Source organism: Montipora capricornis, unplaced genomic scaffold (genome assembly GCF_036669925.1).
Source record: "Montipora capricornis isolate CH-2021 unplaced genomic scaffold, ASM3666992v2 scaffold_505, whole genome shotgun sequence".
In the NCBI taxonomy this organism is placed as follows: Eukaryota; Metazoa; Cnidaria; class Anthozoa; order Scleractinia; family Acroporidae; genus Montipora; species Montipora capricornis.
Genome location: NW_027180245.1, coordinates 127,355 through 142,500, shown reverse-complemented (window position 1 = coordinate 142,500; position 15,146 = coordinate 127,355). Strand labels below are relative to the sequence as shown.

Below are 15,146 nucleotides of genomic sequence, written 5' to 3'. Positions count from 1 at the left end.
ATGCAGCACGGGAGTTTCGGGCTTTCAGACTTTTAAACTCGTGTTTTGTGTATATAATAAGCTGCATTTACACTCTAAATTTTTAGTTAAGCCAGGGAGTAAATGACGTCACTTTCCCATAGGGTCCAATCGGTCAGCTTTGAACGTGAGTAATAGCGGACCATGAAATCTAAAACTTACACTCAAAATAAAAAGCCTTTGATAAAATATAAAGCTCAAAATTTTGCGAGATCAGGTGCCAAGCAAATACTCGTTCAAATTCGGAAGAGATAAAAAGGATGTGATTTTCTTTTTTATCATAATGGCACTACTCTAATACTAGAGGTTTAAAAACCTAAAAACCTCTAGTATCAGCAGCCAATTCAACCCACATATAACAAAGCGGCTGGGAATCTAACCCGAGCGAAATTGGTTGGAGGCGAGTGCTCTCGGCGCCATCCACCTTCCCTCAGGCACGCACCTTACTTACTTGTGACTATTACGCTGCATTTTAATTGCGTCTATTCAATGCCCTCTGTTGTTACGGCGGGCAACGGATGATATGTATGGCATATTCAATTATTCTGACAATATTTCCTGCAGAAATCCTTAAATACGTATTCTAAAGTTTGAGGGAAGTTTCTTAAGTATATGAGTTTAAGTCACAGAGAAAGATTCTTCCTATTAAATCTTTTAAACTACTGTGACATAGCCCTTGAAAATGTGAAAGCGTATGTTTTCCTCCATGCAGTAGAACATGTTATATTTTTCAAGATCGAGTGAAGCCCGTATCACTGCTGTATATGTTGACGGTCAAATCCGGTCTCAGGTTGAATCCGTTTTTACCTGGGTTAAATTGATCCTCGTTTTACCTAGGTTGAATATGCACTCTACCTACTTAACAGCAGCAATCAACCCCCCCAAAAAGGATTGAAAACACCTATACCATCCGTCAAGTTCTGTTTTACGCATCTCTCTTAATGTTTCTCATTATGTTATCGGTTAAAGTATTCATACACTTATCCACTCAGTCTCAACTTTACAACATGGTAAGGGAGAAATGACCTGTTCTAAGAACTTAACAGTAATCGAACTCGGACCCTCCAGATTAATAGTATATAATTTTGTGTCTTTACCACTACACCATAACGACAAGCATGCTCAACCCAACACAGTTCTTTTCGTTATTTACTATTGTATAATAAAATGAATTAATATCCATGTATAATAATCCTAACCTGACCCTAATTTTAAGTTTCTTCAGTTCATTTGAGTGCGTATTCAACCTAGGTAAAGTAAGGATTACCAGTTACGCTGAAAACGGATTTTACTGGCAACATATATAGAATGAGATTGATGCAGAATCTGAGTTGAACCTTAATTCAGAGTATAATATTTTTCGTTCATTTTGTCACTGCAGAATTATGCAAATAATTTTCGTCAGCATGGATATGACACCATGGAATTTTTGCCTGGAATGACAGAAAAGGTAAACTAATATATCCACACACGTACACGTTCTTTAAAGGTAATAAGGTATATATTAAATAACTAAAAAAAAAAACATGTCATTAACTTAATTACTAAATTCTTCGAGATCCTTTGAAAATGTGACCGGCACTTTCTTAACAGGATCTTGAAAGTATTGGCATCAAGGAGAGAGGACATCGCATGAGACTCCTGCGAGAAATCAAGAAAATCCCACGGGAAGATATTGAAGAGGGCATTCCGGTAAGTCATGGATAGGAGCCTCGAAAATTTTTTCTCAAAAGTGGAACTGAACGGATTACACGACTATTAAAATTACATGTAAAATGTCAATTAAGATTTTTGCATCTTGTAGGACAGTGTTGAAGACTGGTTGAAAGAACTTGGTCTGGGTGAATATTGGCCCACTTTTGAAAGGAGAGGGTACAAAGAGCCATGCGATTTGGAAGATTTAAAAAACATGGAAAGAGATGGCTTAAAGGAAACGTTTAACAATTGCAAGACAGGCCATTTCAAGAGATTGTCATCTGCGATTCGGAAGCTTCAATATCCTAATCAAGGTAACAAATGGCTTACTAAAAACGCACTATTATACCCTTACATTACACATTGGTCAGTTCTACTCAGTCTTGCACAGTTAACGGCAATAAAAATGTCGAAGTCTAGGCATCTGTTACGATTTTATTTCTTTCTTTGCCTGTAATCAACACCTAGTTTCTGCCCTTTGTTCTCGGTCTCTGTTCCATGTGATATCCTTGTGTTTAGAGTCGTAATTTCCGACCATATGTAAATTCATGTCGCTAACCTCGTATATATATCGAAATCGTTTTCATTGTATCACTCGCTCTTCATCCTAATCGAGCAATTGGTAAGTGTTTTTTCTGTTTCTGTTATAAAGTTGTACTCGTCAGATTCGTTGTAACATTTCACTCACTTTGTTTGTATTTTTTTTTAGGTATTTACCAACCTTTTGCGTTAAATACAATTTCTGGTTTTAAGAAGTTGTTTAGTAATCGTTTATCCCTGGTCCTCGCCATTTCAGCATCTTATAGTTAACATTCTTTCGTTCATCTTGTGTCAACTCAAAATTGTTTAAACACGTCCCACGAAACATTACATGGTCAATAGATACAGTTAGGATATTTGGTCAAGTTCTTGCCAGTTGGACGAAAAAACCATTCTACTTGTATTTTCTGAATAATTTCAGGAGCGTAGACAGTCTCTGGGAGAAAGAGGGCACATTTCCCCCACTCTTTTCCCTGGAACAGTCGGATATACAATTGCAATTTCCCGAATTCTCCACTGGATATTTAAAAAATTAAAATAAGTTCCATGTCGTCATCCATTCTGCCGTCTATTTTTTCGCAGTTAAATTCTTTGTTTTGTTTTTCAAGGGGGGTTTACGGATCCTGAATAGAGATAGATAAAATCTTTTGCTTGCCGACAACAGTAATTTGTTGATTTTGAGAAATTTTAACTGTATTTTCCTATGAGAAAAGTGAGTTCAGCCTACCTGTGGATGACTGCGATTTTTCCGAGTATCTTTGACTGGTCGTCTCTGTTTTTCATACAACGCTTTAGCTTTTGCCATCTCCTGTACTTTTTTATTTTAGGACAGAAGAAAATCCGTCTAACGCGCCGTGAAATCGATCGACTTCCTTTAGGCTACCTGGATGATATCGACCCCAACGAGTGCGCATTTTGGCATGGGTTACGTAAAAGGTGTCTTATTCCTGAGCTCTCTGCTTTTGATCAAACCTCGAGCCTCAAAGAAAAACTCGTGGAGCTTCGAAACAGGTCATTACTGGTGTTCGCAGTCGCAAATGCACTGTGGATGATCACTATACTGACTTTGGTTCAACAAAAGGACCTTAAAGTATTGGGTGTTGATATTATAGGACTTGGTTTCCTTACTATCTATGGGTGTATCTTTGTCATACAATTTCTTGCCCTTTTGTGTCATCGTTTTAAAACCGTAATTCATGTTTTAGCACGTACACCTTGGAAAATAAGTTCAAAAATTGGAACCAATCGTGTTTCTCCAGCTTAAGCCTTCGGGCGTTCGTGCTCAGAAGTGTGAACAGACTTTATCCCAGATAACTCGCTTTGCGGACAAAATATTCTGAGGCTGGTGTGCGGAATATTTTAAACACCTCTCCGACAGGCTCACCCAGGCTTCTATTTTCTTACCAACTTGCTATTACCATGATAAACTGTGTTACTTTCGAATAAAATTAGGCAGAGCTATTGTTATGGTCTTCTTACCTCATTCCGGCTCAGAGCTCTGTGCCGTTGGAAGTGTAAATAAATACTTAAGTGTGGACTACCAAAGTCAACAGCATTGTGTAAAAGGCCCAGTTTACACGTTGTAACATTGATACAATTATTCTCGTTGGATTTCTCTTTAAATTGTTGGAACAATTAAACAGTAGCGAGTATTCCGGTCTAATATACGCAAGTTTAGGCTTACATTCATTCCGCTTTTGCGCTAAGCTTTTCAATTTAACTAAGCTTACATGCCTTAATAAAGTATAGGCGGGACAATATACGAAGGAAAATTCCCTTGTTTTTCATGAAGTCCTTAATCCTTCTATTACTGCAAAACGCACATGTTATAACTGAGTGGAAGAGTCTGTAACGTTAGAAAATAATAAAAGTAGACTTGAGTTCTACGGTTGCAACGAGTTCTTTAAGCATTGAGCAGTGTAGCATTGTCTTGCAACTTGAGTCGCAACGGTTTGCAGCACCAGCCAATGAAAATGTTCCTTTAACCTCACGTGATAATCGAAACGAAACAAATTGCATGAAACGTTTCTTAGTGTAACAACAGTAAAATGACTTGTTTCGTAATGTGAGAACGTTTGTAGAAATGGCGTTGCGAGACAAGTTGTGCGAAAAATTGAAAAGTGTAACAGTGCCTTAATGCATTAGGGACCTTTAAATAGTAGGACGAGGACGACTACGAGTACGAATTTTTGGTACTGAGCACGCACACTTCAAAAGATGTCTGTCTCCAAACCTTATGCACATGTGCAGTACGGAAAACTCGTGCTCGTGGTTGTCCTCGTCCTCCGGTATAAAGTTCCCCAATATCACCAGAGCAAAATGATACCAACACGAAACTAAGAAACCTGGAAGAGGAGAACTTTAAGCTCGGGGCGAGAATTAAAGAAGTGGAAGACCAACATCTCTATCTCGAAGCCTACTCCAGGCGTGAAAATCTGAAGTTCGAAAATATTCCGGAGGACGACGTGAGCAGCGAAGATACGGAGCTGGTGCTACGCTCTTTTCTAGAAAGGGAACTTGGTTTTATGGACGCTGCCTCAGTAGAAATTCAACGAGTCCGTCGCTTCGGAAAGAGGAAAGAAGGGAAACCGCGGCCTATTCTAGCAAGATTTTTGAGATTCAAGGATTGTCAAAGTATGCTTGCTTTAGGCCCCAAATTGCGAGAAACCAATTATAAGATGTATCAAGATCTGCCCTTTCAGATTGTGGAGCGACGAAGAGCACAAATGGACACTTTTAAGAAGGCCAGGCGAAACAACATCCTGGCTTCATTTAGCAAGGCACAGCCCGATAAGCTGTTCATCAGAGGGAAATTCTTGCCTGTAGGTAAAGAACTTGATTTGTAAGCTTAATTTGGCTATAGTTTTGACTGTCTTTTGTTTATTTTAAATTAAGCCTGATAGATTCGGCCTTTGCTACATCTAGATTACAGTAATATTGGGCGGCTTAAAAATGGAAAACACGAACAAGGTAACAAATGCAACCGTATTCCTTCAGCAGTCTTCTAATATTATTGGTTTTAAGTGTGTTTATGAGTAGATATGTTTGTTTATGTATGTTTTGTTTTTCCAGCTTACACCTTTAAGGTTTATTTCAGTAATGCACTCGAGCGCCTTCGATCAAATTTTCTTTAACAAAATATGCGAGAAAAATGGATCTCAGAATAGGATCGATTAACACGCGGGGACTAGGAGACAGGCTTAAGAGACGAGAAATTTTCAACTGGCTCAAACGCAAAAATATGTCGATGTTTTTTATTCAAGAAGCCCATTGTACGGAAGATAGTATACACGATTGGAGAGCTGAATGGGGTTATCAGGCATTGTTCAGTTGTTGTTCTAGTAACAAAGCAGGTGTCGCCATACTTTTTAACAATAATTTCAGCTTTCAACTCTCAAAATCTTTCATCGATCCCAAGGGACGATTCATAATATGTGACCTGACCACAAATGGAAAACATATAACTTTAGCAAATTTATACGCTCCAAACGAAGATGACCCAAATTTCTTCACCTCTGTTTTTAGTAAGCTGCTCGACTTTAAAGGCGAAGAGATAATTATGGGTGGTGACTTTAACCTAGTCCTGGATGTTGACAAGAACAAAAAAGGTGGTCTTGCTAGAACTCACAAAAAGTCGCGGGAAGTGATAGCCGATTTCTTTGAAAACCTTGATTTAATAGATGCATGGAGAGTTTTAAACCCTGAGATTTCCAGATTTACGTGGCGACAAAAGAAGCCTGAAGTCCACTGCAGGCTCGACTTTTTCCTGGTAAATCAGACAACTTTTTGCAACACTGTCAGTGCGGACATAGTACCAGGATATAAAACGGATCATTCCATGATTACACCACAAATTTCGGTGCATTCTAACAATAGAAGGCGGGGGTTTTGGAAACTGAACACCTCTTTCTTAAATGATACTGAGTATGTTAATCAATTGTAAAACAGGCCAAGGATGAATATGCACAAGATGATACGGTTAACCCTAACTTACAATGGGAAATGGTTTAATTGAAAGTGAGAGAGGAGTCCTTGAAATATGGAATTTTCAAGAAGAAGAAACTATCGAAAAAGGAGGAGGAAATAGAACAAGCAATTGCAACTCTTGAAAAACGTCTTTCTGAATTTAATAACGATGGTATAATTCACTTGTAAGAGTTGAGAATAGACCAGTGTTTTTTTAAAGAATGGTTGCTCAAAGGAATAACAAAAGTGGAACATTTAATGGATGACTCTGGGAAGTTCCTTTCGCTCACAGCCTTTCAAACTATACATAACCTGACAGTCCGACCTTTAACCTTTCTCGGAATCATTTCGTCAAGATATATGCCCCATAATACAAGAATGTGGACTAAACATGAAAGTTTCTTGTCAAACTTCTTAAAAAGCAAAAAACCAAGTAAACTAGTATACAAGAAACTTGTATCAGGGAAAAGCGAATCACCCAGCCAAAGTAAACAAAAGTGGCAGGAAGATTTTTTTACGACAAAGCAAGATTTCAACTGGAAAGAGGCTTATCAAATGGCTTTTAAATGTACAAAGAGCACTAAACTTGCAACTTTCAATTTCAAATTCCTTCATAGAAGAATATCAACAAACAACTTCTTGAAAAAATTAATTGGACTCGTTGACAGCGAGAAATGCACTTTCTGTGAAAGAGAAACAGAGAAACTGGCACATTTATTTTGGGCCTGCCCAAAAACTCAAGTTTTTTGGACTAATTTTAAGGTATGGCTACAGTCTTGCCAAGTCATTGCTAAAGAGACACCCTTAATGCCTGATACAGCACTGGGCCTAAAGCCAGATAGCTCTAAGCATAAACTTCAAATTAACTTCTAACGTGTTCCAAACTAAAATGTGTTTTTCCAAAGTTGGTGTTTTTTCGTTAAAAACAGGGGTAATCTGTCGAAGAGTTAACTGGTGTCAGAGGAAAACTATGTATCTTTAAGGACAATTATTTTTTTAGTCGTAAAACCCTTTTTTTCAACAATTCATTTAAAGGGTTAGTGATATTAAGTAAAATTAAGCGTAAGCGGAGAAGGCATCAAAACTGGGTGCTCATTATTTCCCGAGTTTGTATTTTTATGATAGAAGCTCGAAAATCACTGTGCAAAAATTTTGCGTACTGAATATCTAATGAGTTTGTCTACAAGAAAAGATACATCAATTATTTCACTACGCAAAAATTTTGCGTACTGAATATCTAATGAGTTTGTCTACAAGAAATGATACATCAATTATTTCACTACGCAAAAATTTTGCGTACTGAATATCTAATGAGTTTGTCTACAAGAAAAGATGCATCAATTATTTCACTACGCAAAAATTTTGCGTACTGAATATGTAATGAGTTTGTCTACAAGAAAAGATACATCAATTATTTCACTACGCAAAAATTTTGCGTAGTGAGCAGCTAATGAGTTCTGTCTACTTGCCATGTCGTATGTTCACTACGCAAAAAAACTCTGCGTGTTAAGTATCCGCTGAGTTGGTACATCGACAAAATAAGTAACTTACTACGCAAAAATTTTGCGTAGTGAGTAGCTAATGAGTTCTCTGTACTTGCTACGTCGTATATTCACCGCCCAAAAATTCTGCACGTCGACTATCTACGTAGCAGAAGGTTTCGCCCAATTGCGAGAGTTTAAGTTCGACCCCTATGCGTGCGTAAACGGATTGCCACTCCCCCTCCACCTCCTCCATACATTAAAAAGTAAATGGGAGATCTTTTTTTTTTCCTGAAGTATAATAAGTAAAGTAATCTTGCCTCATGAACTGCTTTATATAACGAGGACCAAGTTTGACCCAAATTTGCCGTGTAGTAAACCAACTGCATACACAGACCAGAATCTCCCACATTTACTCCTTACTTATGTTTGACTTAAAGGTAGTTCGCAATAAACGTTGTAACTTGCAATAGTCAATTTATTTTGTGTTCTCTTCTAATTGTTCCACAGTCTATTTCAGCTAGTATAATCGTCTCTTACGCTCACAACTCTTTACAAACCGTAAATCGATATTGCTCAATATTTGATCAGAGTTTGCTCCTATTGATTGGCGGCTTTGAATAAAGAAGGCGAGACTGTTAGCACGAAATTAGAGAGCTGTTGATTACAATTAATAAGTTCACTAACAGAAGTCAGGCTGCAGTAAATCCTTGCCGTACGCCCCCTAAAATATATACTTTCAGGGTGCTCTTTGTTCAGTTTTTTTGTCGCCAACATCAAAATGAGTTCCACCCAAAACTTCATATTTGTAGGCGTCTTTTTTGTCGATGTCAAAATCATCTTTATGGGCAATATCCTGCGCCACCACGAAGAGGCAACCATGGGAGCCACTTGGCTCTCTTCGTAACTGATGGGTCAAGCTGTCAACAAACTGGCTATTGACCCTTCTGAACTGCCTTGAAGGGCGCACAGGCAAGCAGAGCTGTGTTATTGGTATAAAAATGGATGTTGCTGCAAAACAATAGGACATAAAATAACAATGTTATTACTGCTCCTACGAAAATTCATATAAATGAAAGTAAAAGGTTAACAGAAATCAGGGGTACACCATTCCGCTTTTGAGGGGGGCGGTGGGCTGGAAACCCCCACCTCCCCCACACACACACACCCTCTTCCTTAACCTTTCCCTCAGCAATAGTAAATGAGCGGCCTAAAGCTAAGAAGGTCAGAGCGTAGCTCATTAGTAAACCTATCCACTTATTAGTTTCCTGGGAGACATTTTACCTAGGCACGCACTAATTAGTATAGAGGAAGGCTAAGAAAAGACTGGACTTCAAGCTGATTTTAGCACATTAAGCCGGTTAAGTTCTGACTTGGCAAATTTAATTTGCTGTTGTGTAAAGAAGAACAAGTTTACTTGTCAAGGAAAAAATTGACACATTGCAGAACTTGCTCGTCTGTACAGGTCTACAAGGAAAACTTGTCAAGAAATTTGCGGGCGCACAGCGGTCTTGTTATTGCATGAGCCATGATAAAAAGAAAAAATGGCGCCCTGTTTTTGTTTTTTTTTGTAGTCAGCTGTGTAATTGTATTGCTGGCTACTGTGAAAACTTGTCAAAGAAAATTTGTTAATTTGCTCACACCAGCAAACAGGACTTGTAAAGGCAGTACTCGTCAAAGAAAACTTGTCCTTTATACACATGAGCATATGAAGATTATCAATGACACTTGTCAAGGAAAAATTGATCGTACATGTAACCGGCTGTGTTCTTCCACCAAGAAAGAACGGAAGTATTTTCGGCAGCTTTGATCGAAATGCGATCACGAGGCTTCAAACCTTCGATCACGTGAAGCATACAATTGAAATATGGTTAAATTTTGAAACTTTGGACTTCTAGCTAGGAGGGAAGGAAGGTCGAGCTTGATTCAAGCCTGAGTGTAATCTGCGTGTAATCTAGACCTCTAGAGCGTCATCTTATACTCCTGTTACAATTAATTATATTTACTCAACAAACACATATTCCGAAGACATTTTATAGTTATTTAGGAAATACCGTCGCCTAATTGAGAGCGTTTCATATCTTTCAAACCACCACACAGAATCGTAAGTTAAAGAAATTAGACGTTTCCTTCCTCCCAAGTCTCACGAACGTACAACGTGTCACAATTGACCTATTCATAAAAATGGACGGTTGCAAAATCTTTTCATTTATAGAAATTTAAAACTACTCTGTCACAATATAGTAAACCTCTGGTGAAAAAAATTTTAAGAACGTATTGCAACAATCCTCAGGCTGAGAGTCTATTAACAAAGTTTTTATTTTGCCCATTTGTACTTTAAATGAAATCATAAAAAAAAGTTAAAAAAATTTCAATTAAACCAAATATTTAAGGGCATATTTTGGATAACATAACAATGCATCATACACATCCGCTCACCTTGTAATAATGAGCAGGTATTACTAAAATCGTTCCAAAGTAACTTCAACACCATCAAAGTTATCAGGTGAAACAACTTCTGATGTAGATTTAAGAACATCTTTAGAACGTTTTCAGCCTCACATCGCAGAAATAGTTAAGAACGTTTAGCCTTAGCTCCAAATTTAGACGTTCTTATAAATAAAAGAAAGAGTGCAATGACTATATACTACTGCCGTGACATGACATGCCAAAACCAGAGAATCAAGAGTTGCAATATGTAATGGCAATGCAAACTTTAAAATGTATGGAAATACTTAGTTCGTCCATAAATTCGGACCAGGATCAAGCGGCTGCTCAAACAAGATTACCTGCTTGCAAAAAAATTCTACTCACTTGATATAAGACACTCATCGCATGATTTATGCATGTCGTCCGGCGAAAGGGAGTTTGTTGCAAAGGAGGGGGGAGCGGAAGGTCGTTTTCTTTTCTTCGGATTTGTGTCTTTTCCGTACGATTGTGTATTTTCCGTGGGCACATGACTCGACGCAGTCTGATTTGACCCAGAATCTTCCACAATGGAATCTTCCGATTCGACGCTTTCTTCTGGCCGCCTTTGAACGGAATCAGGACCTGCACCCCGGTGTTTTTCTAATTCATCCAGGATCTTTTGGATTTCATTTGCCAGCTCAGTAGGCTGCTTTCCACAGCAGTTAGCAAAGCCACCATCACTTTGGAACTTATTAAAGCCTTTTGGCGACAGCATGCATTCTTGCGTTTTTTCATCCAACATAAATTTACACTAAATGGCGAAAAAAAAATAAGGCGTAAGTGAAACAGTTCAACTTCAATTCGCCCCTCACTGAAACTGAGTTGAATTTGTGTTCGTGCCCTGTGAATTTGTTAAGAGACCATCCAGACCGTACTTTGGTATGCTTTGGAAGCAGAACTGCATTTTGTTGAACTAGATGAGTCATTATTCAATATAACCTGAGGGAAGGAGTCGACGCCTTTTGAACTTAAAATGTTGACTTTAGTCTGGCAACATCACAGGCGGCCCAGAGTCGGAAGGTAAACAATTATAAGGATTTGTATGGGAATCTTGATAACAGACTGAAAAAGATATTTACCCGCAAAAGTTCTCAATAAAAAAGCCGTACTTTATTGTCATGGTGAATTTCTTGCTTTTTGTGTGTTTTTTTGCCTGATTGGATGCGATTTAAGCGACTTCTCAAATTCCCGAGTCGTCACTCTTCCCTAAATAAAGGAAAGGCTGGCAACTCATTTCTAACTTACCTCAGATCTCGCCGAAAAAATTCACACTTCTCCGGCATCAGTCACGCTCAAACTCCGACGATGGCTACACGGATAAATTTGCTTCCCCTTGACCAAGTTTCAAGGTCCAGCGAGTATCCATTGCTGAGAAACTGCGAAAAATATTCAAATTTTCAAACTCCTTCGAGGCTCGCTAACAACCAATTTTGACACGGCTGGTCAACGGTTCACCGAGCCTCCATACGGTGAGCGCAAACCTACGCAAGTGTACCCATAGTTGGGCAGAGCAAAACAAATCCCAGACTCGTCCCCAAATACCTGCCTGGGATCATGTTCAAGTTTCTAAATCGGCGAACGATATTCCACACTGAAACCTTAAACACAGCTCCCATCGCTTTGGTTGCCCCACCGCATGTTATAAATCCGGATTTTCATCGAACTCCGTAAGTACTGAAGCTGTTTGGATGGAGTTTGAAACGCAGTCGAATGTATTTACTAGTGTATGAAACACAATCCTGTGTTTCATCCGTCACGTCAACAACTCACATTATCATGACTGCAGAAGAAATTCATATGAAAAGGTAGCTGCACCTTTTCAGCCTTTTGGACACATTTTTCTGTTGAGAGTCCGGGGAAAATGCCATCGTTGAAATCATCTGTGCTTTGTTTTTGCGCTTCCAGTTGCGTTGAAATGTTCAAAATTATTTCTCACATCGGTGCATCAAGCGATATCGATCGAAAACCAACAATTATTACTCGGAATACCTGAAAGGTATCCGAGTTACAATATGTCGCTTGTCTGTTTTTTGGACAGTAGAAATTACGGTGCGGTGATTTCTTTGGCTCAAAGCAATTCACTTAACAAAACTATACTTTTTCCAACAACAACAAAAAAACAGCCGTGGTGTCGAGTGTCATCGGACGAGGGGATTTTTGCACACGCGAGACTTCAAACTGCTTCAGTACGTACGGAGTTCGATGAAAATCCGGATTTATAACATGCGGTGGGGCAACCAAAGCGATGGGAGCTGTGTTTAAGGTTTCAGTGTGGAATATCGTTCGCCGATTTAGAAACTTGAACATGATCCCAGGCAGGTATTTGGGGACGAGTCTGGGATTTGTTTTGCTCTGCCCAACTATGGGTACACTTGCGTAGGTTTGCGCTCACCGTATGGAGGCTCGGTGAACCGTTGACCAGCCGTGTCAAAATTGGTTGTTAGCGAGCCTCGAAGGAGTTTGAAAATTTGAATATTTTTCGCAGTTTCTCAGCAATGGATACTCGCTGGACCTTGAAACTTGGTCAAGGGGAAGCAAATTTATCCGTGTAGCCATCGTCGGAGTTTGAGCGTGACTGATGCCGGAGAAGTGTGAATTTTTTCGGCGAGATCTGAGGTAAGTTAGAAATGAGTTGCCAGCCTTTCCTTTATTTAGGGAAGAGTGACGACTCGGGAATTTGAGAAGTCGCTTAAATCGCATCCAATCAGGCAAAAAAAACACACAAAAAGCAAGAAATTCACCATGACAATAAAGTACGGCTTTTTTATTGAGAACTTTTGCGGGTAAATATCTTTTTCAGTCTGTTATCAAGATTCCCATACAAATCCTTATAATTGTTTACCTTCCGACTCTGGGCCGCCTGTGGCAACATATAAAGCAATTTATCTTATCTAACCGGCTCAGAACATGAATGAATTTGAGGTCCCCTTTGGTGAAAAAATGTATATATATATTTCAGTTGATGTAACTTTTTGTTCCGTGACGAGCTTTATGTGAAAACCCATGTTTTGTCTTAAAAAAAAATAAAACACACGTTACGAGATCAGAATTACTATAGAAAAACTCCATGTAAAGGAATTACGTAGTCATAAATAAGGTTAAATACTGTAAGACTACATGCATTTTTTGACAATAGAAGGTTATTACAATAAGCTACACCAAGCTACTCTAAAAATCCGAGGGTAAATAAAGATATATGATGATGATATGATATGAAGCTCACCTTCATTAATATCTTTTGGGTCTGGGAGTGATATGCGGAATTTATGAGACGAGATAACCATAATCCGAACCGTCCCTTTTTCTCAGTAGCACAGAATTTTTGTAGACTTTCGCCCGTCCATTGATTTTTTTTATACTCCATATTGATGATGTCGACGGCATATTGTAAATTAGGATTCTGAACAGATAGTAAAAGGCTTTCTGAGTAGAAGTGGAGTGACTTAGATACACGCAACCCGGGCACGCAATCGAAACTGAACAGTGTTCGATTAGGTTACAATTTTTAAACTTTATCACGAATCCGATTGGACAATAGGCAAGAACTGTGGCTCTTTTTACGAAACCACGAAATTTCCGTTTACAGTTTGTGTCAATCATTTGATAAGGTGGATTTTAAACTGGCACGTTCCCATCTTTACGTAAAATGAGTGCATCCACAGCTTTTGACGAATGTTCGTTTTTGGCTGCTTTAAAAGAACGCAGAGAGGATGAATTCCTTCAAAGTACACCAATTAAGCGTCACCGAGCTGAGATCAGGGAAGATGAATCAAAAAAGGGTGAGTACTAGTATTGTATAGGAAGCGAACGATCAATGACAGAGGGTTTTAGTGAAACAAATTTAAAACTTTTTAATTCAACTTTTCTGTCCAATCAAGACATACAAGCATTCCGCTCATCATGTGACTGCGCTTGGGACAGTGATCTTTATGCGTAAAGAAAATTGTAGGCATTTAGCTTTATTTCATTTCTTTTCTTATGTCTTAATCCAGGCAGTTAAGTGTTATCACGCTATCTCTACATGGCGTTATTTTTCCCTCTCTTTTATTTGAAGATGAAGAAGTCGAGGTTTTCGATTCGACGTTTGGCAGCATAGGCAGCATTCCAGTGCTGAACTTCAGCGGTGGTGAGTCGGTGGTTTCTTCATAGTTAAGAGATTCTATATTTCAACTCTATTTAGAATACAATCATTGTAGATTACATAGCCGCAAGAACACTGAGTGCATTACTGTTTCGTTTCGTTTCATTTCCTTTTTTTTGTGCCCGAGTCCAAGGGGTTGCCACGCAATCATACTCATTGCTTTAATGAAGGCTTTCTCTCTTTTCGTTCCTAAATAGAATGTGAAGGAGAAGAAATCGAGGTATTCGATACAACGTACGGAAGCATCAGCAGCACAAAGGACAACGAACACGTGGATACTCCAGTGATGAAGATAGGCGTTAGTAAGTCGGTTATGTCTTAAGATTCAGTTAGATTTATATTTTAAATACCGTAATATTTTAGGCGTAAGAAAAGTGAACTCATTTCGTTCAATTTATTTTCATTTTTGTGTGTGTCTAAATCCAGCTAAATCCAAGCAACCGGTTATCACGCAATCATAACCATTACCTTTATAGTAAAGGTTCTCTCTCTTTTCTTTTCTAACTAATTTGTGAAGAAGGACAAAGAGCACAAAATGCCCAATAAGAAAATTGATTTTAGAATGACAAGGTTATTCTGACCCAGTAATTTTTAATCTAACTGGTAGCCAAGATTTCTTTATATATAAGAACCAGTCAAATTTATCAGGCTGAGTTGGTTCTTAATATGTTTGGGGTGTTCTTTTTATCATATTTCAGGCTGGAGGTTCTTAATCCACTTGTTCTTTTAGGCGGGGTTTTACTGTAGCTAAAGTGGTCGTGGGCCGCTGCCATAGCTTGTTTGAAAATTGAACATTTTGACACTTCACATAGATTTTAGCATTCACGAGTGTAAAT

At 38.6% G+C, this 15,146-nt stretch overlaps 1 protein-coding gene across 1 annotated transcript in view; it reads left to right on the top strand.

Annotated features, from left to right (window-relative positions):
- LOC138036835 (uncharacterized) overlaps positions 1-4,151 on the top strand; it is a 104,912-nt gene extending 100,761 nt beyond the window's left edge. The window contains exons 13-16 of the mRNA XM_068882905.1: positions 1,400-1,468; positions 1,612-1,710; positions 1,823-2,027; positions 3,081-4,151. Coding sequence (XP_068739006.1) covers positions 1,400-1,468; positions 1,612-1,710; positions 1,823-2,027; positions 3,081-3,517 — 810 coding nt within the window. The 3' untranslated portion in view covers positions 3,518-4,151. The remainder of the gene's footprint in view (positions 1-1,399; positions 1,469-1,611; positions 1,711-1,822; positions 2,028-3,080) is intronic.
- Positions 4,152-15,146: the final 10,995 nt, after the last annotated feature.